The sequence below is a fragment of the Entelurus aequoreus genome, linkage group LG21 (genome assembly GCF_033978785.1).
Source record: "Entelurus aequoreus isolate RoL-2023_Sb linkage group LG21, RoL_Eaeq_v1.1, whole genome shotgun sequence".
In the NCBI taxonomy this organism is placed as follows: domain Eukaryota; kingdom Metazoa; phylum Chordata; class Actinopteri; order Syngnathiformes; family Syngnathidae; genus Entelurus; species Entelurus aequoreus.
The window spans coordinates 12941127-12956692 of NC_084751.1; the positions used below are offsets into that span (position 1 = coordinate 12941127).

The following is a 15566-nucleotide window of genomic DNA, read 5'->3' on the forward strand; positions in this document are numbered from 1 at the left end:
AGCTTGACCTTGGAATTGACTACATCATTTCCTATGGCAAGGGTGTCAAACTTGTTTTCATCGAGGACCACTATATATGTTACAGTCGATGTATATTCAATTCAATATATAATCGCCTCATAACATTTTTACACAATTGCCTGGTTACATTTTTTTTTATGTTCAAAATGATGGATAACTTATGTTTCAAATCAAAAGTCAGGCTGACAAGCAGATATTTAATTAAAAAAAATACAAACAAAATACAGAAAAAAATAAATAAATATATATATACCTGGTTACATTTTTTTTAATGTTCAAAATGATTGATAACTTCAGTTTCAAATCAAAAGTCAGGCTGACAAGCAGATATTTAATTTAAAATAATAATAATAATAAATTTAAAAAATATATATATATATATTGTATATGTTAATGTGTTTTTCGCGTGATCAGATAATAGTTTATGCAATTGTATGCTGATATTCTTCTGTCAAAATGGAAATAACTAATATACATTCAGTTAGTAAGATTATGTGAATGTACAGTACAGGCCAAAAGTTTGGACACACCTTCTCCTCATTCAATGCGTTTTCTTTATTTTCATGACTATTTACATTGTAGATTGCCACTGAAGGCATCAAAACTATGAATGAACACATGTGGAGTTACGTACTCCACAAAAAAAAAAAAAAAGGTGAAATAACTGAAATCAGGTTTTATATTCTAGTTTCTTCAAAATAGCCACCGTTTGCTCTGATTACTGCTTTGCACACTCTTGGCATTCTCTCGATGGGCTTCAAGCACACCTGTGAAGTGAAACCCATTTCGGGTGACTTCCTCTTGAAGCGCATGGAGAGAATGCCAAGAGTGTGCAAAGCAGTAATCAGTGCAAAGGGTGGCTATTTTAAAGAAGCTAGAATATAAAACATGTCCGTTATTTCACCTTTTTTTGTTAAGTACATAACTCCACATGTGTTCATTCATAGTTTTGATGCCTTCAGTGACAATCTACAATGTAAATAGTCATGGAAATAAAGAAAATGCATTGAAATGAGAAGGTGTGTCCAAACCGTTGGCCTGTACTGTTTATATATACATTAGATATATATACACTACCGTTCAAAAGTTTGGGGTCACCCAAACAATTTTGTGGAATAGCCTTCATTTCTAAGAACAAGAATAGACTGTCGAGTTTCAGATGAAAGTTCTCTTTTTCTGGCCATTTTGTGGGTTTAATTGACCCCACAAATGTGATGCTCCAGAAACTCAATCTGCTCAAAGGAAGGTCGGTTTTGTAGCTTCTGTAACGAGCTAAACTGTTTTCAGATGTGTGAACATGATTGCACAAGGGTTTTCTAATCATCAGCCAATCTGAGCCAATGAGCAAACACATTGTACCATTAGAACACTGGAGTGATAGTTGCTGGAAATGGGCCTCTATACACCTATGTAGATATTGCACCAAAAACCAGACATTTGCAGCTAGAATAGTCATTTACCACATTAGCAATGTATAGAGTGTATTTCTTTCAAGTTAAGACTAGTTTAAAGTTATCTTCATTGAAAAGTACAGTGCTTTTCCTTCAAAAATAAGGACATTTCAATGTGACCCCAAACTTTTGAACGGTAGTGTACATTTGAAAAGATTTGGACTGCTTGGACAGATCCGATGCGAATAGATCAGGGTTGAAGCACTTTGGAGGGTTTAGACTGGCAAAACAATATCCGATCCGTGTCACTTAAGGGCAAACAAATCAGATTTGGTGTGCGGTGTAAACGGGGCCAAAAGGTCCATTAATGTTATTAAAGCACTCTAAAAACAAAATGAAACAGTTGCCTAAGACTCCTCTACACGGTATATTATTTTCAAAACTTTCCCCCCTCCCAAAAAAAAAAGCATATGGATCACGTGCTATTTAAATAGAGGCAAAAATTTGTTATTTATTATAACAGACAAATTGACTTTAAAAAAAAAAAAAAAAAAAAAAAAAAAAAAAAAAATCAGTTCAGGTTGTGACCACCAGGGGGGTGCCGCACACACGCCTACCGAGTAAACACCGGCGTATCTCGGCATGCAGTGGACAGTCAGTTACCTGCCCACATGTGTGTGTTATTGGTGTGTGTGTCTGTGTGTGTGTGTGTGTGTGTGACTTCCCACTTTGAGGAGGGAGAAAGGAGGAGGAGGGGGGGGGGGGGGGGGGAATAAAACCACACACATTCAATACACAGACCCGGAACATTTGAAACATGAGTTGTTCTTTCAGAATACACACACACACACACACGCACACGCACGCATACACTTGGAGGGCTCGGCGAGCAAGGAGCGACTAGTGCGCACAAACGTGTCCGCTTTTACGCGCGGGAGGACAGACGGCGATGCTGCAGCTTTGCGCCCCCACTCTCTCTCTCTCTCTCTCTCTCTCTCTCTGCAACTTTTTTTTTTTTTTTTTTTTTCCTGCAACACCTCCTTTAAGGAAGTTTGGATTTCTCGCCCCCCCACCCCGTCCCTCACTATTGGAACTTTTTTTATTTTTTTTTTTTTTATTTTTTTTTTTAAATAAATATGAGAGGTCGGTTCGCTGTCACTTTTCCACGCCTTTTAATTGCTGAAATGTCTTATTCTGTTTTAAGGGTGGGATAAAAAAAAAAAAAAAAAAAAAAAAAAAAAAAAAAGAGGAGAGGGGCAGGAGAAAGAAGGTGTGACAACTGTGGATCTCTGCAAGTAACTCCTACTAGCGTCCAAAAGGGGGGGAGGATGAGGGGGGGCATCGGCCAGTACCCCCCTCTCCTTGATTGATTAGTTATTAGTCATCCCTTTGGCTAAATGGGACCCATTGAAAAGGCACCGTGGAACACATGCATGAATCAAATATTCCCGTGTCCCTTCAATGTCTCCACAGTAGTTTTGCTTAAGAAGAGAGGGGGTCGTGGCTGGCAAATATAAAGAAAAAGGAAGGACTCCAAAAAAAAAAAGAAGAGAAAGTGTGGACTGTATATTTTGTTTTTGTTTTTTTTCTTCCCATTTTGGATGTCACATTTGAGTGGCGTTTTTCGCACAGAATGAAACTTTGGACATCACCCTGGCTGCCCTGCCTGGTGATCCTCATCCTCTGCTTTGGATCAGAGTGCGGGACGGTCCGGAGGAAAGGCAGATCCAAGCGGGACTTGGTGCGCTTGAGGGAGGCGAGAGCCGCCCTCCCGGGGGCTTGCGCCACGCGTCTGCCCCGGGGCAAGCGCTCCCTGGCCGGCTTGGAGCGCCGGGGGCTGCGGCAGCGTCGGCGCTCCTCGCAGCCGGAGGTGAGCTCCCCCGAGCGGGGGAAGGCTGTCTATTTCACCGGCAGGGGCGACCAGCTCCGGTTAAAGCCCGGCGTGGAGATCCCACGGGGGAACTTCACACTCGAGATGTGGATCAAGCCGGAGGGGGGCCAGCGCTCGCCTACTGTCATCGCAGGTATTGATTTCAAATCATTTTACTTATGTATTTTTTATTTTTTTTTATTTTTTGCGTCTTCACCCGTGCGTAAATGTCAAATTTCACTCTACAACTTTGTTTTTTTCTTGCGTCATCCAGCCGGCATGGGTGCGCATCAGCTGGTGCGTTCCAATGTATTTTAAAACTATGACGTAATGGTTAAAAGTTTGCACGTCAGAAGTGGAGGCGCGCTCATGGACAGGTCAAATCAGACACCTTTTTTTATTCCTGCAGGGTTTTTGCGCCAAACAAAAACAAAAAAAAAATCCCACCTTTACGCACAAGCGTCGCTTCCAACCGGGGCAAAAAAAAAAAAAAAACCCCTAATAGAGGTAATTAAATCAAGTGTATAATAGACGCAGATGATGCATGGAGGTGAGAAGGCGGGGTTTAGGGGGCTTGTCCACTGTAGTCTGCGGCCATGCGTAAAAGCGCAGAGGTGTTAAACCAATTTACAGTGCGCGACAACATGCGTTGCTTCCTCCCGCCGAAAGGGAGCGTTGCGCGCACACGCACACACGTCACCTGCCCGTGCTGTTGTGCAGATGGCTTGCTTGCATTTGAACCGAATTGAACTGGAATGAACCCGCTACCTCCCCTCCAAGCATACACACTGGAAGGCTTCTAGCGCGACCATATGAGCAAATTTACTCGCTGCCTTTTTTTTTTTTTTTTTTTTTTTTTTTTTTTTTTAAATTCCCATCTATCTGTCTGCCTTCGCACATTTGCCTAAATAACCACTGTGGTGTGTGTTGTGTTTGCCGACCACACTTTACAGAGCAGCCAGTTGGCAGGGAGATGCTCTGCAAAGGCATAAAAAGAGGGGAGGGCTGGTGGGGATGATTGTAAGAGTGTGTTAATGACAATAACAAGTACAAACATGGCCCAGGAAGCAGTGAGGGACTTTTAAATGAATTAAAATGAATTGATATTGTTTTTTTTTTTGCCGTCTCTCACTATTACAGTGACCCCCAAAGAGAACAAATAAGAAGGCCAAACATTCCCAATAAAGCTTAATCTTTTAAATCTAAAACACACACACACACTCAAAAAAAATCCCATCCTCTTGTTTTGATCCACTGGCTTGTTTGCAGCAGCTGTTTTGTAGCCTGGCTTGTTTTGACCAATGCAGCTTCTCTTTTTCCTGTGACTGTGTGTGTGTGTGTGTCTATGTGTGTGTGTGTGTGTGTGTGTGTGTGTGTGTTTTCAAATTCCACCCATGCAGTCTTCTAAAGTTTCTTATTTTTGACCGGTTGACTTCTGTTGTTGTTGTTTTCGGTGTCTTTTGGAAAGTTGGGGGTTGGGTGGGGGGGGGGGGTGGGGTGGGGGGGGGCAACGTGCGTGCCGTCACAGACCGACAGAAGAAACGAGTCACCTCGGCGCTCTTGAACATTTCTGGCTGGTCCGCGTGCAAATGTATCACGCAACCCGACTGGTCGAGTATTTAGGCCCTTTTTAGGTCCAAAATACCGAATCTAGCGACCCCCTGCCCTTGTGAAGGGGCTTAAGTCTTTACACTCTAGTGAAGTGGTTCTCAGAATTTTTTCACCAAGTACCACCCCAGAAAACACTTGGCTCGCCAAGTGCCACCATAATGATCGACCTCAACATACAGTAGCGTAGTAGGCCTAAGTATTCATTAAGAACAAGGCAGACCAGCACGCACAAGACATTGTGCATTGATTCTATATATATTATTATTGTATTCTATATTATACAAAGTCTCCCTACTAACCCACCAGTGCCTCCATGGACATGCCCCCCTCTACCTCAAAGAACTACTCACCCCCAAATCCTCCACACGACACCAGTCTGTGGAACGCTCTCCCTGACCACCTGAGGGCACCACAGACTGTGGATGCTTTTAAAAAAAGGCTTAAAAACCCTTATTTTAAAAAAAGCCTTTTTTTTTTTTTAGATATATGCATACTAGTTCTAGTTATTAGGCTGTTCTAGTTTTTATTTTTATTATCTTTTTATTTTTATGTTTTTTAATACACTGTAGCACTTTGAGGTTATTTACTCAATGTAAAGGGCTTTTTACAAATAAAATCTATTATTATTATTATTATTATTATTCTTTAAAACTGACTTTGAAACAACGTCGCAAAAAAAACGTATTTTTCAGAGTATAAGTTGCACCGGCCGAAAATGCATAATAAAGAAGGAAAAAAAAACATATATAAGTCGCACTGGAGTATAAGTCGCATTTTTTGGGGAAATTTATTTGATAAAACCCAACACCAAGAATAGACATTTGAAAGGCAAAAGGAACGCTCTCCCTGACCACCTGAGGGCACCACAGACTGTGGATGCTTTTAAAAAAAGGCTTAAAAACCCTTATTTTAAAAAAAGCCTTTTTTTAGATATATGCATACTAGTTCTGGTTATTAGGCTGTTCTAGTTTTTATTTTTATTATCTTTTTATTTTTATGTTTTTTAATACACTGTAGCACTTTGAGGTTATTTACTCAATGTAAAGTGCTTTTTACAAATAAAATCTATTATTATTATTATTATTATTATTCTTTAAAACTGACTTTGAAACAACGTCGCAAAAAAAACGTATTTTTCAGAGTATAAGTCGCTCTGGAGTATAAGTCGCACCGGCCGAAAATGCATAATAAAGAAGGAAAAAAAACATATATAAGTCGCACTGGAGTATAAATCGCATTTTTTGGGGAAATTTATGTGATAAAACCCAACACCAAGAATAGACATTTGAAAGGCAATTCAAAATAAATAAAGAATAGTGAACAACAGGCTGAATAAGTGTACGTTATATGAGGCATAAATAACCAACTGAGAACGTGCCTGGTATGTTAACGTAACATATTATGGTAAGAGTCATTCAAATAACTACAACATATAGAACATGCTATACGTTTACCAAACAATCTGTCTCTCCTAATCGCTAAATCCCATGAAATCTTATACGTCTAGTCTCTTACGTGAATTAGCTAAATAATATTATTTGATATTTTACGGTAATGTGTTAATAATTTCACACATACGTCGCACCCCCGGCCAAACTATGAAAAAAACTGCGACTTATAGTCCAAAAAATACGGTAGTTGTATTTGTAAATTGAGACATCTTTGGTCTCTAACGTTGGATCCATGTTGAATGGTTGGGAAATGACCGAATTTCAAAAGTCAAATCAACGTCACAAGCTTACATTGAAGAATCGTTGCCAGAAAGCATGTTGTTGCAACGTTGTAATTGTTTTGTAGAATATTGGTTGGGAAATGACCAAAATCCGAAGGGCAAATCAACGTCGGAACCCAACATTGATTAAACGTTGTCAATAAGCACGTCGTTCCAACGTTAGGTTTGAGTTGCACAATGTCGGGACCTAATTCAACACGTTTTCAACGATGTTTTAATGTCTTGTGCTTGCTGGGAGAGGCTTTATTTAACAAGTACAGGCCAAAAGTTCGGACACACCTTCTCATTACAATGCGTTTTCTTTATTTTCATGACTATTTACATTGTAGATTGTCACTGAAGGCATCACAACTATGACACCTGTGAAGGGAATGCCCTTTCAGGTGAACTACCTCTTGAAGCTCATCGAGAGAATGCCAAGAGTGTGCAAAGCGGTAATCAGAGCAAAGGGTGGCTACTTTGAAGAAACTAGAATATAAAACATGTTTTCAGTTATTTCACCTTTTCTTGTTAAGTACATAACTCCACATGTCTTCATTCATAGTTTTGATGCCTTCAGTGACAATCTACAATGTCAATAGTCATGAAAATAAAGAAAACACATTGACTGAGAATGTGTGCCCAAACTTTTGGCTTGTACTGTATATTTATTATTTTTGGCCCCTTTTACATTACACACGGTCTGAACAATAACACTGTGTTGAACATTCGCAAGTAAGGCGGTTCTTTTTGTCTCTTAATAGTTTATTTTGGTGTCGACTACGGCCTACAGTAGTCAGATTGGAACAACTTCCATTGAAAGCTGATAAACCTTTGAGAACGGCTCGAGGCCTGCCAGTACAATATTTAGTTAAACAATTATTTGGCGCACCACTAGATGTAGCCCGTGAACCACTTGTGGTATGCTTACCACAGTTTGAGAATCCCTGCTCTACTCTACTGTATAGGTGTCCCAACACTTATGTCAATTTATAATCACGTGCAACTCCAATCAGACATGCAAAGTAACAACAACAAAGGAGTATTGCATTTACTTTAAATTGTTATCCGGAAGGAGACTGAGGGCAGCAATAGAACATGGAGACTGTAGTATCTCCCTAAAGTTATATTTAGGGTGAACTAGAACAGAGAACTAAAACACCAAACACCCAACATCTTGTAGAAAGTCTTCCCAGAAGATTGGAAGCTGTCCCGATCCTTTTTGTCCATAGTACCAAAAGTGGATTCCAGTATAGAACAATTTTTAGACAGGAGTAGACTGAGGGCAGTCAAGTGGAGAATGCAAAACCTCCATAAAGTCAGCTTTAACCCAATCAAACACCTTTGGCATGAACTAGAATCAAGCTGGCGAGTATGCCAGGTCCTATCGTAGGTCAAACATATTCTATCTGGTGTCCTCTGACCTCACAAATGGGCTAACATTTTGTAGAAAGCCTTCCCAGTAGAGTGGAAGCTGTTATACCAGCACTTTTGACTTCATGTACGTGCAAGGTGTCCCAATAGTTTGTGCCAAATGAAACCGTAAATACCCAGCTGCATTGCACGCATCAGTCAGACTGCGCTATGCAAACAAAAAGACAGCAATGGAGCAGAAAGGGGTTCTTCAATTTTGACAAGTTATACTTTATTTTATCCAAGAGGAGACTGAGGGCCTCAGTTTCAAACACACAGCTTAGAACAGACCTGGGCATTCTGCGGCCCGCGGGCCACATCCGGCCCTTTGTGCGTCCCTGTCCGGCCCGCGTGAGGCCAATCATAAATTACAAAATACATTTAAAAAAGTATCTATGTCGAGTGTGCAATACAACGGTGCTGCTTTTGTTTTGAAAAGCGTTATTTGTATTACTTCCGTGTGGACGTATGCGCGTGCGTGATTGTGAACAGCTGCAATCACAAACTACAAAATAAAGTTGAAAAAACATCTATGTCGTGCGCACAATACAACTGTGCTGCTTTTATTTTGAAAAGTGTTATTTATGGCCGTATGTCTGTGTGTAACCTGTGAGTGAAGGTGCACATGCAGCGACAAGTGATACACGGTTTACACCCAAGACGCTAAAAAGAGAAAAGTTGATGAAGAATGCCATGTTTTCAACAAGACATGGACTGCCAAGCAACGTTCCCTCTAAGGTGCGCGCCTGCGCAATTGCGCACTGCTCAAGCGTCCGCTGCGCGCAGCAAATATATGCCGCGCACCAAATCAAATCCCATCTGGATTTCTAAACAAAAAAAAACATATTTATTCTGTGTAATTTTGCAATGCAACTTTGAGTGACCTAACGGTGTTCATCAACACCGTTCAATTGAACACCGTTCAATTATTGTAACGTCTATCGAGATGCTTCGAGGACAGGAATTATATCCATCACTTTATTGAGCAAAACTGTTTATATTCGGACATAACCACACCAAGAACCTGAGTAAAACAATTATATCTCGAAAAACTAGTCATTTTCTGCCGTACAAACCAGGCCAAAACCAACTTGTCATCTGTCACCAACACGCATACCACTAAACCACTGGTGCGTTTATGGCCACACAAAAAGTCGGACAACTCAAACACCACACAAAGTTACACTATGACTCCTCAGTCATACGTGTGCTTATTTTACTGTCATTTATTATTAATGTTAATTTATTGATATTAATCATGGAATGCTGTTACTAGAGAAAGTTACAAGAATGCACACTTCATCCTATGCTTACATTTCATTGTGCAACATGAGGATGTTTAAGGGGAACTAAATGTGATCTCTGAAAGGGGTACAAATGATTTCCAAAGCAGTGCTTTTGGTATAAAGTTAAGTTAAGTTAAATGAAAGTATTATTATTATTATTAATTATTATTATTGTTATTATTATTATTAATATTATTCTTTATCTTACAGTATTTATCAAAAATAATATTGAGCAAAATTTAATTGAAATGTCGATGTGGCCCTCCAGCAGTGCTCGGGTTGCTCATGTGAGTCTTTTATATTTAATTGCTACATTGTTAAAAATACACATTTTTAAGAGAAGACTGAGGGCTTTAATCTCAAACCGCATTGAAAGTATCGCTCGAAGGACACACACACACACACACAAACACACACACACACACACACACAACAACAAATAAGGAGATTGCGAGTTTTCTGTATTTAATTGCTACATTGTTAAAAAAGTACATTTTATCCAAGAGGAGACTGAGGGCTGCAGTCTCAAACCGTATTGAACACATCGCTCAGAAGGGCACACAAACAACAAATAAGGACAATGGGAGTTTTCTGTATTTAATTGCTAGATTGTTAAAAAACACACACACACACATACACACACACACACACACACACACACACACACACACACACACACACACGCACGCACGCACGCACACGCACACACACACACGCACACAAAGGAAGTGCTTTTATTTTGTAGCATTTTCATGCACTTCCTCTTCAGGCAGCAGACACTTTTTCGAGTTGGCTTAATTGGTAAGTTTAATTCAATTCTAATTTAAAAGTACATTTAACATAAACTCCAAATATTTACAATCTTGTATACCGTATTTTTCGGACTATAAGTCGCAGTTTTTTTCATAGTTTGGCCGGCCTCCAGTGCGACTTATATATGTTTTTTTCCTTTTTTATTATGCATTTTGGGCAGGTGCCATTTATACTCCGGTGCGACATATACTCTGAAAAATACGGTACTCAAATATTTTAGTTTATGAACTCAAAAAATATGTGGCAACTGATTTGCCTCCCTTTTTTTGAGTTCTGCTTACTTATTCGGGTTTACAGTGTTCCTAATTCATTCTTGATTCGATTTAAAGATTTGTTCTTTCAAAATAAGACAAAATGATGTTTAATCCACTGAGTTTTTAGTAACTGTGAGTTAATTATTTGAAGTCGCAGTTACATAATCTGCAAACAAGTTATTATTAATTAAAAATAACAAGTTGAATGAACTTAAAAAGAAGGAAAATGTTACTCACACTCAACATTTTTAAGTAAGTACAACTTTTAACAACTTTTTAAGTTTACACTACGTATTCTAGTTCATTATTTTGAGCATTCGGGTTTACAGTGATCAATCGCAATATAGATTTGTAGTTATTATACTCTTTGTGTGTGTATGTATATATAAATGATTACATGCACATGCACACGCGCACGCACACACACACCCACCCACCCACACACACACACACACACACAGAGGAAGTGCTTTTATTTTGTAGGATTTTCGTGCACTTCCTCTTCAGGCAGCAGACACTCGGAGGAACATTTTTGAGTTGGCTTAATTGGTAAGTTTAATTCAATTATACTTAAAAGAACATTTAACATAAACTCCAAATATTTACAATCTTATATACTCAAATATTTGAGTTTATGAACTCAAAAAATATGTGGCAACTGATTTGCCTCACTTTTTTTTTTTAGTTCTGCTTACTTATTCGGGTTTACAGTGTTCTTAATTTATTATTGATTCGATTTAATGATTTGTTCTTTCAAAATAAGACAAAATTATGTTTAATCCACTGAGTTTTTAGTAACTGTGAGTTAATTATTATAAGTCACAGTTACATAATCTGCAAACAAGTTAATATTAGTTAAGAATAACAAGTTGAATGAACTTAAAAAGAAGGAAAATGTTACTCACACTCAACATTTTTAAGTAAGTACAACTTTGAACAACTTTTTAAGTTTACACTACGTTTTCTAGTTCATTATTTTGAGCATTTGGGTTTATAACTACAAATCTATAATGAATCAATCGCATTATAGATTTGTAGTTATTATACTCTGTGTGTGTATGTACACTACCGTTCAAAAGTTTGGGGTCACCCAAACAATTTTGTGGAATAGCCTTCATTTCTAAGAACAAGAATAGACTGTCGAGTTTCAGATGAAAGTTCTTTTTTTCTGGCCATTTTGAGCGTTTAATTGACCCCACAAATGTGATGCTCCAGAAACTCAATCTGCTCAAAGGAAGGTCAGTTTTGTAGCTTCTGTAACGAGCTAAACTGTTTTCAGATGTGTGAACATGATTGCACAAGGGTTTTCTAATCATCAATTAGCCTTCTGAGCCAATGAGCAAACACATTGTACCATTAGAACACTGGAGTGATAGTTGCTGGAAATGGGCCTCTATACACCTATGTAGATATTGCACCAAAAAACAGACATTTGCAGCTAGAATAGTCATTTACCACATTAGCAATGTATAGAGTGTATTTCTTTAAACTTAAGACTAGTTTAAAGTGCTTTTCCTTCAAAAATAAGGACATTTCAATGTGACCCCAAACTTTTGAACGGTAGTGTATATATAAATTATTACATGCATATTCGTGCACACGCACACACACACACACAGAGGAAGTGCTTTTATTTTGTAGCATTTTCGTGCACTTGCTCTTCAGGCAGCAGACACTCGGAGGAACATTTTCAAGTTGGCTTAATTGTTAAGTTTGATTCAATTATAATTTAAAAGTACTTTCAACATAAACTCCAAATATTTACGATCTGATATACCGTATTTTTCGGAGTATAAGTCGCTCCGGAGTATAAGTCGCACCAGGCGAAAATGCATAATAAAGAAGGGAAAAAACATATATAAGTCGCACTGGAGTATAAGTTGCATTTTTTGGGGAAATGTATTCGATAAAACCCAACACCAAGAATAGACATTTGAAAGGCAATTTAAAATAAATAAAGAATAGTGAACAACAGGCTGAATAAGTGTACGTTATATGAGGCATAAAGAACCACCTGAGAACGTGCCTGGTATGTTAACGTAACATACACTACCGTTCAAAAGTTTGGGGTCACATTGAAATGTCCTTATTTTTGAAGGAAAAGCACTTTAAACTAGTCTTAACTTTAAAGAAATACACTCTATACATTGCTAATGTGGTAAATGACTATTCTAGCTGCAAATGTCTGGTTTTTGGTGCAATATCTACATAGGTGTATAGAGGCCCATTTCCAGCAACTATCACTCCAGTGTTCTAATGTTACAATGTGTTTGCTCATTGGCTCAGAAGGTTAATCGATGATTAGAAAACCCTTGTGCAATCATGTTCACACATCTGAAAACAGTTTAGCTCGTTACAGAAGCTACAAAACCGACCTTCCTTTGAGCAGATTGAGTTTCTGGAGCATCACATTTGTGGGGTCAATTAAACGCTCAAAATGGCCAGAAAAAGAGAACTTTCATCTGAAACTCGACAGTCTATTCTTGTTCTTAGAAATGAAGGCTATTCCACAAAATTGTTTGGGTGACCCCAAACTTTTGAACGGTAGTGTATTCTGGTAAGAGTCATTCAAATAACTATAACATATAGAACATGCTATACGTTTACCAAACAATCCGTCACTCCTAATCGCTAAATCCCATGAAATCTTATACGTCTAGTCTCTTACGTGAATGAGCTAAGTAATATTATTTGATATTTTACGGTAATGTGTTAATAATTTCACACATAAGTCGCTCCTGAGTATAAGTCGCACCCCTATGAAAAAAAAACTGCGACTTATAGTCCGAAAAATACGGTACTCGAATATTTGAGTTTATGAACTCAAAAAATATGTGGCAACTGATACTGTTACTTTCCCCCCCCCAAAAAACAACAATTGAATTTGTATCATCTTAATGATATCAGTGCTTTATTAAATGATCTGTTACTTTACAACGATGTTGTAACGCGGCCACTCTCAACACTGATTTTCAGAGAAAAGTCATTTTTCTTTCTCGTCCGACGTTGTCGGCAGGCAGCAGTTAACATTCAACAGATTGAACCATAACCGAACGTCAGGGTACGTCTTGTCCTCCGAAAGCCTTCCAGCAGGAAGTTTCCTGGGCTGCCGCGACGCTTGCATGTGGTCAGAATTGATCCCAGGTTTTACGACGCTTCCCACCACTCACTGTCTTGTGACTCACATATCAGGACGTCAAGTTCTGTGTCCAAATGTTATGCAAACTTTGATGTGCCCCATATACGGGTCATGCAGTGTTGTCCCCGCATCAAGGGGGGAAAGACAATGCCTTGTAAAGGGGGAGAATTCCCTGCCGACGGTAGCTGATATTTGCGGAGATAAACAGACGTATCCTAAAGCGCATCGGTGAGGTCACACACTGATGTTAGTCGAGAAGGCCTGGCTCTCAGTTCATCTCAAAGGTGTTCTATCGGGTTCAGGTCAGGACTCTGTGCAGGCCAGTCATGTTCATCCACACCAGACTATTGTCATCCACGTCTTTATGGACCTTGCTTTGTGCAGTGGTGCACAGTCATGTTGGAAGAGTCAGGGGCCCGGTCCAAACTGTTCCCACAAGGTTGGTTGCATGGAATTGTCCAAAATGTTTTGGTATCCTGGAGCATTCAAAGTTCCTTTCACTGGAACTAAGGAACCAAGTTCATCCACACCAGACCCTGTCATCCACGTCTTTATGGACCTTGCTTTGTGCACTGGTGCACAGTCATGTTGGAAGAGTCAGGGGCCCGCTCCAAACTGTTCCCACAAGGTCGGGAGCATGGAATTGTCCAAAATGTTTTGGTATCTTGGAGCATTCAAAGTTCCTTTCACTGGAACTAAGGAACCAAGTTCATCCACACCAGACCCGGTCATCCATGTCTTTATGGACCTTGCTTTGCTTTTAAAAAAAGCCTTTTTTTTTTTAGATATATGCATACTAGTTTTAGCTATTTGGCTATTCTAAATTTTATTTTTATTTATTTTTTATTATCTTCCTATTTTTTATTTTATTTTTTTAATACACTGTAGCACTTTGAGGTTGTTTACTCAATGTAAAGTGCTTTTTACAAATAAAATCTATTATTATTATTATCCACACCAGACTCTGTCATCCACGTCTTTATGGACCTTGCTTTGTGCACTGGTGCACAGTCATGTTGGAAGAGTCAGGGGCCCGGTCCAAACTGTTCCCACAAGGTTGGTTGCATGGAATTGTCCAAAATGTTTTGGTATCCTGGAACATTCAAAGTTCCTTTCACTGGAACTAAGGAACCAAGTTCATCCACACCAGACCCTGTCATCCATGTCTTTATGGACCTTGCTTTGCTTTTAAAAAAAGCCTTTTTTTTAAATTTATATATATATATGCATACTAGTTTTAGCTATTTGGCTATTCTAAATTTTATTTTTATTTATTTTTTATTATCTTTCTATTTTTATTTTATTTTTTTAATACACTGTAGCACTTTGAGGTTGTTTACTCAATGTAAAGTGCTTTTTACAAATAAAATCTATTATTATTATTATCCACACCAGACTCTGTCATCCACGTCTTTATGGACCTTGCTTTGTGCACTGGTGCACAGTCATGTTGGAAGAGTCAGGGGCCCGGTCCAAACTGTTCCCACAAGGTTGGTTGCATGGAATTGTCCAAAATGTTTTGGTATCCTGGAACATTCAAAGTTCCTTTCACTGGAACTAAGGAACCAAGTTCATCCACACCAGACCCTGTCATCCATGTCTTTATGGACCTTGCTTTGCTTTTAAAAAAAGCCTTTTTTTTTAATTTATATATATATATGCATACTAGTTTTAGCTATTTGGCTATTCTAAATTTTATTTTTATTTATTTTTTATTATCTTTCTATTTTTATTTTATTTTTTTAATACACTGTAGCACTTTGAGGTTGTTTACTCAATGTAAAGTGCTTTTTACAAATAAAATCTATTATTATTATTATCCACACCAGACTCTGTCATCCACGTCTTTATGGACCTTGCTTTGTGCACTGGTGCACAGTCATGTTGGAAGAGTAAGGGGCCCGCTCCAAACTGTTCCCACAAGGTTGGGAGCATGGAATTGTCCAAAATGTTTTGGTATCTTGGAGCATTCAAAGTTCCTTTCACTGGAACTAAATGGCTGACTCGACGTGCTTTACACCACCGCATCCGACACTTTGCATTGGACTTGGTGATGT

General features: G+C 38.7%; 1 protein-coding gene across 1 annotated transcript in view; it reads left to right on the plus strand.

Moving 5' to 3' along the window:
• Nucleotides 1–2644: 2644 nt before the first annotated feature.
• pappaa (pregnancy-associated plasma protein A, pappalysin 1a) overlaps nt 2645–15566 on the plus strand; it is a 273947-nt gene continuing 261025 nt past the window's right edge. The window contains exon 1 of the mRNA XM_062031011.1: nt 2645–3436. Within this exon, the coding sequence (XP_061886995.1) occupies nt 3046–3436 (391 nt within the window). The 5' untranslated portion in view covers nt 2645–3045. The remainder of the gene's footprint in view (nt 3437–15566) is intronic.